The following is a 13,783-nucleotide window of genomic DNA, read 5'->3' as shown; positions in this document are numbered from 1 at the left end:
CCCACGTGGGCCCTTTGAACTCACCTCATAATTGGTCATTTTCAAAGGATTCTCAAAAGTCATGACTGGGTCCCACCAAAAGTAATGAACACCTCACAGATACTAAATGGTCAAAGCTGTTACTATGGGTACTGTACAATTGTAATTGGTGCTTATATGATGATGCTATACGTACAACGTGTGCACTGTAACACCCCCGTCCCTTACCCCATAAAAACCCTGCTCGCCATTGTTCGGGGCTTCACCTTGCTGCCACTACACCGGTAGGCGGGTGAGCCCCTGCTCGAGCTTGTAATAAAGACCCTTTTGTACTTGCATCGGTGTCGGCTCCTTGGTGGTCTCTGGGGACTCGCGAATCGGGCACAACACTAGTGGACTGCAGGGGTTGTAATTAACCAAGGTCCCCAGCTGCTATCCTCTGACATCCCTCACAGTGAAGCCACGCTTCCCATGGGCTGCTGTTACCCAACAGCTGAGCATGGCAGGGATACTGAGACTGTCCCCTTTTTGGGAGATGCAGGACTCCTCTGGCGGTCAACTGTGATTCAAGGACTTCCCACCCGTCTTGCCAAAGTTTCCTTAGACTGCACGATGGTCTAGCATGCTTCAACCCTACCTTCCTTCCCTCTCTCCTTTATTCCAGGTCAACCTTGCATCAGGTCTGGCGGCTCTCCCAGCCTTCCTCCGCATTCTCTCTCATAGGTGTTGCCACTAAACACATTTGCACTTCTAATCCTGTCTTGACACCTGCTTCTTGTAGGATCTGAACTGACCAAGGGGCACACCAAATTCCTCTTTGATGCCCATTAGAATTTCAGAATAAGCCCATCATGTATAGCTCAAGTAAATTTAAAAAAAAGTAAAAAGAGGGATAGAATTTCTTTTATGCACTGAGAAATTGGGGGGAATATATGTATTTCTACAGTGAGTTTCTCAACCATGGAGTTCTAGGTGATTTTTATTTTCATTGTTAATTTTTTGATATCTTTTCAAATTTTCTACAAAAAGCAGCAACATGGATGGACCTTGAGGGTGTTATGCTGAGCGAAATAAGTCAGGCAGAGAAGGACAAATACCATATGTTTGCATGTGTAGGAGGATTAGGAGGAACTTAACAGACGACCAAGGGGGAGAAGAAGGGAGGAAATAGTGGGGGAGGGGGAGAGAGGCAAAACATGAAAGACTCTTGAATGCTGAGAACAAACTGAGGACTGATGGGTGTTGGGGGGGAGGGGGGAGATGGGCATGAAGGAGGGCACTTGTGGGGATGAGCACTGGGTGTTATATGGAAACCAACTCGACAATAAAATATTTGTAAAAAAATAAGAGATACAAACAAAAAATATTATAGATGAACATTTTTTATGTAGGAAAAATATGTTCACATGTAAAGTAGGTAAAGCAAATTACAAAATGTAAAAAAAAAAATTTTTTTTCTACAAAAAGCATTGCAATACTTTTACAATGTGGAGGCACATTTTATTTTACAAAGCGACACCTAAAAGTCTTTATATATATAGTCAGGCTCTCCACTAGGGTGGCTCTGATGAACTGAAATGGAATCCCTCTCTTACAACTTTGCAAGGCTCACTGGCACTCTAAATGGAGACTCCAGAACAAAAGCTGACAGGGGTGCCTGAGTGGCTCAGTCAGTTAAGTGTCCGACTTCAGCTCAGGTCATGACCTCACGGTTCGTGGGTTCGAGCCCCACGTCGGGCTCTGTGCTGACAGCTAGCTCAGAGCCTGGAGCCTGTTTCAGATTCTGTATCTCCCTCTCTGTCTGACCCTCCCCTGCTCACACTGTCTCTCTCTATCTCTCAGAAATAAGTAAAACTTTAAAAAAATTTAAAAACTAATTTAAAAAAAAAGAACAAAAAAATGACAATCCTTATATGCACAGATGTGATAGATGTTTCTGGCTCTGGCTCTGCCTCATCCCTTCAGCACTGTTTTTCCATGTGGGAACTGGACCACTGCCAGGTTTCCCTCTTCTGCCACCTGCCTCCCCAGCCACATCCCAACTCTCACTGGTTGATTTATTGCCTGTGCATTAGAAAAGTAAAAGAGGAGGTACAGACAGCTGTGGGGAAGGGCTTCCAGGTTTGATCATCATACCAGCTTCTCCATTCACACAGCCCAGGGCCCGCAGAAGTGCTCAAGTGGGGCAAATGAAGGACAGGAGGAAGTTGACCTCGTTGCGGACAATAAGCCGCCCTGGGTGGATCTGGTCGGGCAGGGTCAGACTGGAGGTCATTTCCCAAGCGTCCACAAAGGCCACACGGAGGTCAGCAAAGGCAGCTCGGAGAAGCCGATTCACCTGGAGGGTGAACCAGTCACTGCCATAAACAGACTTATAGCCGGTGTTGGCCAGCTTGATGACCACTAGAGTGCGGGGCTCCCGGGCCAGTAGTGCAGCCACGGCTGCCCTGATCCCTGCGAGTCGTTGCACAAACACAGATGGGGGAAAGGTGGTGAAGTGGGCGCCCAGGCCCAGCACCACCACTGTGTAAGGGCCCCCGGCGAGGCCCCCTAGTTCCCGGACTACAGAGTGCAGGGAGGCCACTGGTGTGTGTAGGGAGCGCAGGGGCCAGCTATGGGCCCGCCAGTGCAGCACTATGCTCTGAGAAGTCTCCACTGCCATCAGGGGCCCCGTCTGATATGTGGTGTGGAGATCCATGGGCTTCAGGGCTGTGGGGAGGACAAGAGGAAGCTTAGAAGCTAATATAGGACCATACTTCCTCATTCAATTACCTGGAAGATCTAGCATCAGTTTCCCCTTAGGACACAAATATCCTCTGGCCCAGCCACCTGGTTATGTTCTCTCTAATCTATAATATTGCCAGTGGTTACCAAGTCCCACAACCCATTCTCAGTCCTCAGCCTCCCTGGCCCCTGGAGCATTTTGTCTCATTGATGTTCCTTTGGATGTTCCTTCTTTTCTGAGCAGAAAGGATTCAACTTGGATTCATCCATTGGCTCCCTTTACCCACCCCTGGATGGAGATTTGCCCCAGGCTAGAGAGTCAAGGCTGCCGAGTATATGTCTTTGCACAATGGTGGCCAACCAAGGGAGCCAGAATCTTCTGAAATCCAGTCTAGTCACTCAGCTGTGTGCCCTGATGGGAGAGCTAGACGCATCTGCACTAAAAGGCCCCTCCTCTGCCTGCTTGCCCCACCTTGTGCTTCAGGGCTCTGTGGGCATGTGGGGGCGGGGGGACTTTTTCTATTTCACAGAAAGTTACCAAATCAGCTAGCAGAGGATCTGGTTTTCCCAACATTCTGGCATGAGATTCTATTCATCTCTACATACACCTATTGTGTAGGAAAGTGACCCTGGGAGGCCACCTGAGATTGCCTAAACACCAAATTCATTAGAACTGAAGCTCTCTTTTTCCCTGAAGGAAGGGGCTGCACCAAGACTAACCCTCCTGGGAGGCAGCAGGCTTTGATCCCTCAAGCAGGAGGGTAGACAACAGCTCAGACCTCAAGACCTGCAGGTGGGGGCAGCTGGTACTTTTAGAACTCGTGTAAACAAATGGCAGCCTAATTCCATCTTGCACCGGGAAGCCCAACAAGGCTTCACCCTTGTAGGTGAGAAGGGAGAGTCTGAGGGGGTTCTCCTCCAGGAGAGCACAGACCCACCCTGCAGACTTCTCTTTGGGACCATTGGAGACAGGTAGCGGAGGCAGCTCAGTGCTGATGTTCCTTCTTTCCTTGGCCCTCATGTTGCCCGCGCTCCCTGATAAAGCAATTCCTGAACCCATGTTACATTATATTTGTGGAATCTGTGCAACAAAAGTTGGAGGCTTAGATGGCACTCACCCTGCATGACATTCTCGCCTCTTTTTAACTTTTATCCTCCAGGGAATAAACAGGAAATTCTGTCTGAAGCTCGGACATCTCAATTCACTTCCAGTCCCTTGTGTTCAAATGCCTCATGCACAGGCTCCCCAGAAGACCCGCCATACAACCCGATATGAAGAATATAAAATAAGTACACCATCTTCTACCACTGCTGTCCCTTGCTCTCACATCCAGTCAGGCACCCCAGTGACTTCCATTTTGAGTCCATTTTCTGTTTTCCATAGTTACCTGGTCATCTCCCTTCTTTCTAGAAGCAATCAGTCAACAAGCGGTCAGTTTCCCCAGTACAATGCTTCCTTTACTGCTGACCCCAATTTAGTCTCTCACCAGCCTGCATGCTGACCTACAAGTGTCTTATAACCAGTCTTTAGCCTGTCCTTTTTTAATCAATCAGTCAAACAAACTGAAAACATTCAGTGTCTTCTCAAAGTTACAAGATAAACCCCTGATTTCCCTATAGCACTTTTCTTAAATTACAACTCTATTCCTCCAATATCCCTTGGCAAATCCTGACTTCCAGCTAAGGTTATCTACTCATCGTTCTTCAAACACATCCACCCTCCTGTTAGAGCCTCTGATCATCAACCTAATTGTTGAGATTATACGTAATCTGGGCAACCTGTTCCTCATCCATGCCTCTGTCCCCAAACCAGTATCTGGTCCTTCCACAGCATTCTCCTGAAATGTTTTCTGCCTTTTCAAAGCCCTGGATCTTCTCTTTTTGCCTTAGGAGCCCTGCCCTCTCCCTTCATGGCCACTCACAGGGCACAGTGTCGCATAGGTACTCCCACCACTGCCGAAGGTGGAGTCCCCTATCATGTGGACGACGTGACCAGCCAGGCAGCCCAGGATGCTGTCAACAGTGGAGAAGGAGTGGCTGGAGCAGGACAGTGAGTGCCACACATCTTGGTGGTAGAAGCCAGAGGGCTTTGGGCCTGGGATCCCAGGGTGGCATGGTTGTCGAGGGGACAGAACTGTAAACAATTATTTGTAAGCAGAACAATCGATGGGTACAGAAGTGTCTAAAGCCACAGTCATGAAACACGTGCTGCCTTTTCTGCAAGCCCCAGTGTCACTTACCCACACTCTTGTTGCTCTCCTTGGCCACCCAGATTGGAGAAATACCCTGAGGGAGGGCCTTGTCTGTCACATTCCTGAAGAGAAACCAATTTGCAAGAGGGGAGCCCTTAATGGAAATGTGTTATGGGAAGGCACCCTGGGCTGAGGTGAGATGGGGGTTCTTGTAGGAAAGGACGTTCTCAAAATCAAGGGCATTGTCCAGTGTCATAGCTCCTGGGAGATACTGAAGCCTTGGGGTCAGGAGAGGGATTGGAAGCTGGAGTTCAGGGATCCAGGTCCTTGGCCTCAGGGATTCTGTCAGTGCAGGAAGCAGAGCTGTTTTAAAATGCACCCAGGCTTTTGGTGAGACCAAAACATCAGGAGATGATGGCCATGAGAAAGATAGGGGGTTACTCAGAGTCCCTGAGAAGCAGGGGCACAGTGCACCATGTGGGGCCACACGAGGAGGTACCAGGGTCAGTTGGGGGCAGAGGAGGCAAGAGCAAACAGAAGGCACAAACCTTTGTAGTGATTTTCACAGGAAGGAATCGGCAAAGGGTAAGCAGCTGAGAAGGATTAGGATTGGATCATTTGAATGATTTCAGTGAGTTCTGGGCTATAGAGGCAGATTCTGGTGGTCACTACCTAGCTCTGGAGTGATTTCAGTCCAGGGATGTTGGCCCAGACTGTAGGACCCTGATAGAAGGAGGCAGGGTGGTGGTGTGCACTAAAATTGGATGGTATGCTCAAGGCAATTTGTTGGCCCCTCTAAGAACTAGCTAACCCTGGGAGGGGTTGGTCCTCCCTAGGTCCACAAGGCCCCAAGGCATCAAAGCATCACAAAAATACAGGAAATTATAAAGACGACTTATACAGGAAGGGGCTTGGAGCCTTTTGTAAGAAGTGCTAACTCTCCTCTTGGTCCCATTGACCCCGCCCTGTTGGATTCTCCCTAACCATCATTAGACCAGCAGTTGCTTCTTTATCCCTGGGACTTGCTCTTCTTCTGGTTGCCAGGACACCTCCCTCCCCTGATAGCCCCTTATTCCTATGCTCCAGGCTCAGCCTTTGCTCCTGTCTCCAGATCACATTCCCTCCCTTGGTGATTTCACTCAGCCAAGATCTCCAGCCTCGACTTCTCTGCCAGATTCCAGGTTTGTGAGCCTAGCCATCTGTTCAACATCTCTGCTTGGTGTCTAATGCATGTGACCAAACTCCCGATCTCCACCCCTACTGCCCCCACCCGCAACTGTCCTTCCGGGGAGTGAGCCCCAAACCCTGCAGCCACCCGCGTGTTCTCGCTTTTCGGCACATTCTGTGTTCTCTCAGGACATCTTATGGGCGCTGCCTTCCGAATATACCCAGAAATGAATCACTTTGGACACCTCTACTACTGCAACCCGAAGTAGAGGCCTCCTACCTTTCAATCTCCCTGATTCTCCCTTAACCTGCAGTCCATTCTCAGTGCAATAGTCTGAGAGATCCTTTAAATGACGTGAATCATATCATGTCCATCTTCTGCTCAAAATCCTGCAATGACTCCCTTTTCACTTAAAAATCCATGTACTCACAGAGCCCTTCCTGGTCATGCCGCATCCTTTTCTTAACACCGCTGGTCTTCACCTGCCCACCTCTGTCCCTCATTGCATCCCAGCTATTTGGCATCCTTTATTGTTCCTCAGACATACCAGGCACACTGTGGTATTTCCTCTGCCCAAACTTTCTTGTCTCAGGTACATTCTGGGCCAACTCTCTCATTCCCTTTAAGTCTTTGCTCGAATGCCAATTGTGTGTGTGTGTGTGTGTGTGTAAGTTTATTTATTTTGAGAGAGAGAGAACGAGAGTACATGCACGCGAGCGGGGGAGGGGCAAGAGGGAAAGGGGGAGAAAGAATCCTAAGTAGGCTCCACACTCAGCAAGGAGCTTGGAATGCCAAATTCTTAATGAGGTCTACCCTGACCCCCCATTTAACATTGCAACCTGACCCCATCGTACTTCTAATCCTCACCTCCTCTATGTTTTAAATTTCCCCTAGGACAAATTTCCTTCTAGCATCCTTTTTTCTTTTAATTTTCAAAAGTTTATTTATTTATTTTTGAGAGAGAGGGAGAGAGAACATGTGAGTGACAGAGGGGCAGAGAGGGAGAGTGAAAGAGAGAGAATTCCAAGGAGGCTTTGCACTGTCAGCATCAGAGCCTGACATGGGGCTCAAACCCATGAACCTTGAGATCATGACCTAAGCTGAAATCAAGAGTCAGATGTCTAACCGTCTGAGCCACCCAGGTACCCCATCTTCTCTAGCATTCTATACTATTTACTTATTGTTATGTTTATTGTTTATCATTCTCCCTCCGGTCATAAGTAAGCTTTACCAGGGCAAGGTCCTAACTGTTTCTTCACTGCTATGTTCCCAGTGTCTCCAGCAGGGCCAAGCATGTAGAGGGTGGTCAGCACACATTTGCAGTATGAAGAGATGGACTCATTGAAGGGGTTGTGTCTGAAGAGGAGAGGGGAATTTGCTTCTGGAGGGGAGAGGGGATGAGAATATTCCTATAAGCTAGAAAACTGTCTGAGTATGGCCTGCCCTGAGAGTGTCAGGGCCCTAGTGCTCCCTAGAGGTGACAGCTTCAGGAAGCAGGTGAAGGATGATCTCAAAGACCCAGGTGGAGATGCCTGCCCTCCCAGCAGAGCCCAAGATTACACAAGTTTGAACAGCAGGCACTTTGGGGAGGACTATGGGAGGATCCCAGATGGCCAAGGCGTCAGTTTCTTTGCAGGACCCTTGGAGAGGGCTTCTCTTCCCAACAGCCTGGCTGCAGAGGTCCTCAGATGGGATCAAGACATGGGGCTTGATCTCATGACTGCTAGATCATGACCTGAGCCAAAATCAAGAGTTGGATACTTAACCGACTGAGCCATCCAGGCGCTCCATAACCTTAGACGTATTTTAAAAATTTTTTAAAAATGTTTTATTTATTTCTGAGAGAGAGAGAGACAGCGTGAACAGGGGAGGGTCAGAGAGAATCTGAAACAGGCTCTAGGCTCTGAGCTGGCTGTCAGTACAGAGCCTGATGTGGGGCTCAAACCCACAAACCGTGAGATCATGACCTGAGCCAAAGTCAGACGCTTAACTGACTGAGCCACCCAGGCGCCCCACCTTAGATGTATTTTTAATGGACCAGTGAGAAAAGGATATGCGGTTCTTCTTTTTTGACCAAAGAGAACAATAAGAATTGGTCTGGAAAGACCAAGGTTACCTGGTGCTAAATTCTCATGCCAGGAAGTAAATGTTAGTGGGAATTCCCCAGACACGAGCTACTGAGAGCCTCCAGAGATAGGTGCCTGGTGAGGCCAGCAGGCACCTGGGCACCGCCGGGGACTCCAGCTCGGCTCACTCCCCTCCTCCAGTCCTCATGGTAGCCCTCCTTGGGGCAGCGGGGCAGCAGCCACCATCGCTGCCAGCCTGCCCCGTGAACACCTCTGGCTCTTCTCTCCCCCCACTCAGTGGGAATGTCCCTCCACTCCTGCTTTGCCCCCACCCTGTCATCTTCTAGGACCCTGTTTTTACCTCCATCCCCTACTCTCCCTGCTGGAGACCAGATGCACAGGTCTCCCACTTTAAAAACTGCCTCCCTTCTCCCTCAGGTCTCTCTAACCCCCAACCCTGCCTCAATTCTCAGGGACAGTTGAGCCTGTTTGCTCAACTCCCCTCCCTGACTCCCATCCTCTGTCCACCCAGGGAGGCTTGCCCCCACCCCCGTCCTGAGACTGAGGACAGTTCTCAGCCCTTATCAGCTTCCGGGCTGCAGGCTCTGCCCCCCTCTCACTCAGGGGTAACATCCATCCTCCATACTCCCCACTACATATGCTGGTGATTTCTACCCTACATCTCTCCTTACAGGGGCTGTCAGAAGAGCAGAGAGGCCTACAGTGCTTCTCTTTTGCCAGAGGTCCATGGTTCTCCTTCAAGCTTTAGATAAATACTACCTGAGGGATCCTTCGAGCTTTAGGATCCTTCCCAGGCCAAGTGGGTTGCCCTATCTCTGTATCCGCAAACCACTCAGTGCATACTGAACTTAGGCACTCATCACACTGTGCTTTTAAAATTCATGAGTCTCCACAGGGGTGCCTGGGTGGCTGGCTCAGTCAATTGAGCATCTGACTCTTGATTTCAGCTCAAGTCATGATCCCAGGGTCATGGGATTGAGCCCTGTGTCGGGCTCCGCACTGAGCATGGAGCCTGCTTAAGATTCTCTCCCCCCCCCCAAAAAAAACAGACAAACAAAAACATAAGCAAGCAAATAAACCCAAAACAAAACAAAAGTCACAAATCTCCTCACTGAAAACTTGTAGAGGGCAGGGATGCTGACCATTACATAAAAGTAGTCAGCACTTAGTATGAGACCAGACATATAGTAGGAAACATGTCTAATAGAAAGGAATAGATGAATAAGGGTAGTTGCTCAGGCGGAATAATCACAGGGACTGGGGTTCAAGGGTTGGGGCAGACATCCCAGATAATGCTGGGTTTCTTACCATGCCAGCAGGGCCTCCTCATGTGGTGTGGTCACATTCCAGTAATGTCCACTTGAATGCCCAACCAGCGTGTCACAGGGCAGGGTTGGGGGTCGAGCACAGAACCAGAGCTCACCAGAATCTTCATCCCTGTAGTGACAGGTAGACTCTTCCTCCCCAGTAAGCAGGGGGTTAACATTACAAGTCACAATTTCTTCATATCCTGTGGGTCCTCGGAAATAGCCCGTGAAATCGACCGTGGCCCATTGGTCTCTCCAGATTCCCCGCAGGACCCCAACTGCCTCGCTGGAGTGGATCAGCCGCACTTGCACCTGCGCCTGCCCAGCCCAGAGCAGCGGGAATGACAACAGGTAGGTGCCATTCTCCATATCCTGGATATCCCCAGAGACTCCTGCCTTCAGGTGGGGACCCAGCAGCTGTGCCCGAAACAGATCCCCACCACAGGTCTTGGGCCTGCCCTGGTGGTCTCTGGCAATAAGGATGGCCTCTAGGTAGCCTCCCAGCGTGTAGCTGGCCTGGGAAGGATCTCTCAGGTGGTAGGTGGAAGTCTGGGGACTGGTGGAGGCTAAAAGGTCCCCTGCATCTCCTGGAGTAGGAGGCCAGTGCAGAAGACGGGTTAGGTCCGAGAACTCCTTGGGGAGAGAGCCAGAGGACTTGCAGGTGGGGCGGGGCCATGGGGGCAGAGGGACCGTGGTCTGGTCCAGGGGCCAGGAAACTCTGATGTACAAGATCTGTGGATAGAGAAAGAAGAACCTGTCAGTGGTTTGCATCTCTTCACCTTTCTTCTGGGAAGGTATCAGTTCACCAGACGTAGTCTTCCTCTGCCTGGTAGGTTTCAGGCAGGAATCCTATCTGCCCTACGTCATAGGCTTCTGATCCAAAGCTGGTGTGTAAGACACCATCACACACACCTGCAGATATCATCTCATGTCTCGGGGAGCCTGGGTGACTCAATCGGTTAAGCAACTGACTTTTAATTTTGACTCAGGTCATGATCTCACCATTCATGGGATTAAGGCCTGGGTCAGGATCTGTGTGGAGAGTATGAAGCCTGCTTGGGATTCTTTCTCCCCCTCTCTCTCTGCCCCACCCCCACTCATGTGCATGCACTCTCTCTCTCTAAATAAATACACTTAAAAAAGCCTCGTAAGTCCATGGATTTTGCTAAATATCTCAGAGAATAAAGAATATCTATTCTCCCAATCTCCACTGGCTTCTGCCCCACCACCTGCTCACCTGGGATGCATACACTCCGATTGCCAGCAGATGGGGGGGCCAGGCTTGGACCTGCCCTCCTTCCCCACTTTCTAGCTCTCCTCACCCATTACATGTCCTTCTCTCTCTGGACTCCAAAACCCAGCATAAACCCCCCTTCCCCTTTGTATTTCCTCTTCCTACAGCCCAACCTCTATAATCTCCATCCTGGATTCAAGGAGGATTTCCTTCACACACAGAGGAATGAACTAGAGGTTCAATGGGAGTAGTCAATGGAATCAGACTTGTGGGGTAGTGGGGTTTCCCTGCACAGGAGGCGAAAAGGACAGATGGTCAGATAGAAGGGGGCAGTGGGGAGGGACTGGGCTGTGGCTCCAGCTCTCTCTAGCCCCCAACCAAAATCCAAGTCTCAGGTAACCACAAGCCTCAATTGGCCTTGCCTCAGGGGGACATCCATATGGCTCAAAACCAGAGTACAAATGCAATTGTACTCTGCAATTCCTCAGAGAGGAATTCTCAGCAATTCCTCCCAGAGAAGGAAGTTAATCCAGTTCGATAGCCCATCAGTATTTGGTAGCTTCTAGCATTTATTTATCCTGTTTTTGATTTCTTCTCTGACTACACTTTAGTGTCAAGGACCTGGACCCCCTCTCTCAACCTTTCCTATTCATAGCACAGACATTAGGTGACACATACACTCTGGCCATGTGATAGTCCTATGTCTCACCAGGGCCAGGGCACAGGGGATGCCCAAGGCCCCTCCTTACATACTTCCTGGATAAAATCAACATGAGAAAGAAGAAAGATTGAGGCCTACATCTGGAAGAAAGAACTGTAGCACAGAGGGAGAGAAAGGAGGAGCTATTTCCTCCATGCAGATCACTGAGGCACTTACTTAAGTCCCTGGATTTCCAATTTTTCTGTATAGTATGAGTTGTTGGCATAGTTTGTGATTGAGAACTGGAGAGGCCATAGTCTTGTCAGGTACCCACGCAACTGGGAAATGAGACCAGAGTGCATCTGGGACTGGCTTGAGATTGAGCCCTTTATCCTCAGGGCCTATTGGAGCCATCACCCCATCATCAAGTCAATAGTCAATGAGCTGGTCAGCAACTCGGATCAGTCAACAGGAAGGGATGGCCACTTCGTCAGGTTAGTGACAGGATGGGAGCTGTCTACTCCTTCTCTTGGTTTCCCTTCCCGTATGAAAGGATGAATAGAGGGCAGAGGAATGAGGGAGATACATGTGAGCAGAGCATGCCTCCCACAGACTCAAATCAGCCAGAACCTAGGCCAAACTTGGCAAGAGGGGACAGAGGGAGAAAGGATGGAGGAGAGAAGAATTTTGAATTGGATATGAAGTTGAAGTTTGAAATGAATAGAGCTGAATCTCAGAGACAGAAGATCAACTGATTTCGCAACTGAAATTGACTTAAAAGTTATGGAATTAGACGGAGATGTGATTAAGGGGAAGGATAGCACTGAACAGACACATTGCACAACAACAAGTGGAAGAATTAAAATTGTTTCGAATTTATATTCCAACAAGGTTCTCCCTAAACTGGTTGTCAGCTATCTAATAAGCATGGGCCTTTGGTCTCTACACGCTGCAGAGACCTATGTTGCAGTTGACGGCTGCAATCTTGCCCTGGATTTTATTTTTACATTTATATTTTTATTTTTTAATGTTTATTTATTTTTTGAGAGACATGAGTGGGGAAGGGGTGGTGGGGTGGGGTGGGGGACAGAGTATCTGAAGCAGGCTCTGTGCTGTGAGATCATGACTTGAGCCAAAGTTGGAGGCTCAACCAACTGAGCCACCCAGTTGCTTGCCCCTGGATTTTAACTGCATGGGCTTCAGTAAAAAGGGTGTTAGATTATCAGGACAAGAAAGCATATAGCTGTGTTTTGTTTTTGTTTTAATTTTAAGTAGGCTCCACACACAACGTAGGGCTTGAACTCATGTCCTTGAGAGTAAGAATCACATGTTCTACTAGGTGCCCCTAATTTTGTTTATTTTGTATTTTGGAGTTTATCATCTCTACTCAAGTCAGCTTGAGGGAGTTCATCTGTCTAGGGGGGGATTAGGATTTGTTTAAAAGGAATGCAAAGAGGGCACCTGGGTGGCTCAGTCAGTTCAGCATCCAACTCTTCGTTTTTGGCTCAGGTCATGATCTCATGGTTTATGGGTTTGAGCCCCACATCAAGCTCTGCACTGACAGCTCGGAGACTGGTTGGGATTCTCTCTCTCTCTCTCTCTCTCTCTCTCTCTCTCCCTCTCTCCGCATCTCCCCTGCTCTTTCTCTTTCTTTCAAAATAAATAAATAAACATTTAAACGAAAGGAATGCGAAGAAAGATGATATATAAAGGCCATAATGAATGAGAGGAAAATAGACTAATTTTCAAAGCATGTTAAAGTATCAGGGCACTTGGGTGGCTCAGCGTACAACTTTGGCTCACGTCATGCTCTCCTGGTTTGTGGGTTTGAGCCCACGTCAGGCTTTTTGCTGACAGCCTGGACAGTGCGGAGCCTGCTTCAGATTCTCTGTCTCCTCCTCTCTCTGCCCCTACCATGCTCATTCTCTCTCCCTCTCTCTCTCTCAAAAATAAACGTTAAGGGGCACCTGGGTGGCTCAGTCGGTTAAGCATCCAACTTTAGGGCAGGTCATTCGTGAGTTCAAGCCTCGCATCAGGCTCTGTTCTGAGAGCTCAGAGCCTGGAGCCTGCTTTGGATTCTGTGTCTCCCTCTCTTTATTCCTCTCCTGCTTGCACTCTGTCCTTCTCCTCTTCTCAAAAATAAATAAAGATTAAAAATTTTTTAAAAATTAAAAAAATAAACATTAAAGGGCCACCTGGTTGGCTCAGTCAGTTGAGTACCGACTTTGGCTTAGGTCATGATTTTGCAGTTCTGAGTTTGAGCCCCACAGCAGGCTCTGCGCTGACAGCTCAGAGCCTGGAGCCTGCTTTGGATTCTATATATCTCTCTCTCTGCTCCTCCCCCACTCATGCTCTGTTTCTCTCTCTCAGAAATAAATAAACATTAAAAAAATAAACATTAAAATTAAAAAAATATATTTAAAGCACCGTTGAATCTTTCTTAAATTACTAG

At 48.7% G+C, this 13,783-nt stretch overlaps 1 protein-coding gene across 1 annotated transcript in view; it reads right to left on the bottom strand.

Moving 5' to 3' along the window:
- Positions 1-1,463: 1,463 nt before the first annotated feature.
- LOC144227118 (NXPE family member 3-like) overlaps positions 1,464-13,783 on the bottom strand; it is a 68,670-nt gene continuing 56,350 nt past the window's right edge. The window contains 5 exon segments of the mRNA XM_077758657.1: positions 1,464-2,688; positions 4,626-4,664; positions 4,667-4,837; positions 4,944-5,017; positions 9,459-10,189. Of these exon segments, the coding sequence (XP_077614783.1) occupies positions 2,156-2,688; positions 4,626-4,664; positions 4,667-4,837; positions 4,944-5,017; positions 9,459-10,189 (1,548 nt within the window). The 3' untranslated portion in view covers positions 1,464-2,155.

The sequence above is a fragment of the Crocuta crocuta genome, unplaced genomic scaffold (assembly GCF_008692635.1).
Source record: "Crocuta crocuta isolate KB4526 unplaced genomic scaffold, BGI_CrCroc_1.0 scaffold273, whole genome shotgun sequence".
In the NCBI taxonomy this organism is placed as follows: Eukaryota; Metazoa; Chordata; class Mammalia; order Carnivora; family Hyaenidae; genus Crocuta; species Crocuta crocuta.
This window is presented reverse-complemented; position numbering and strand designations above follow the sequence as displayed.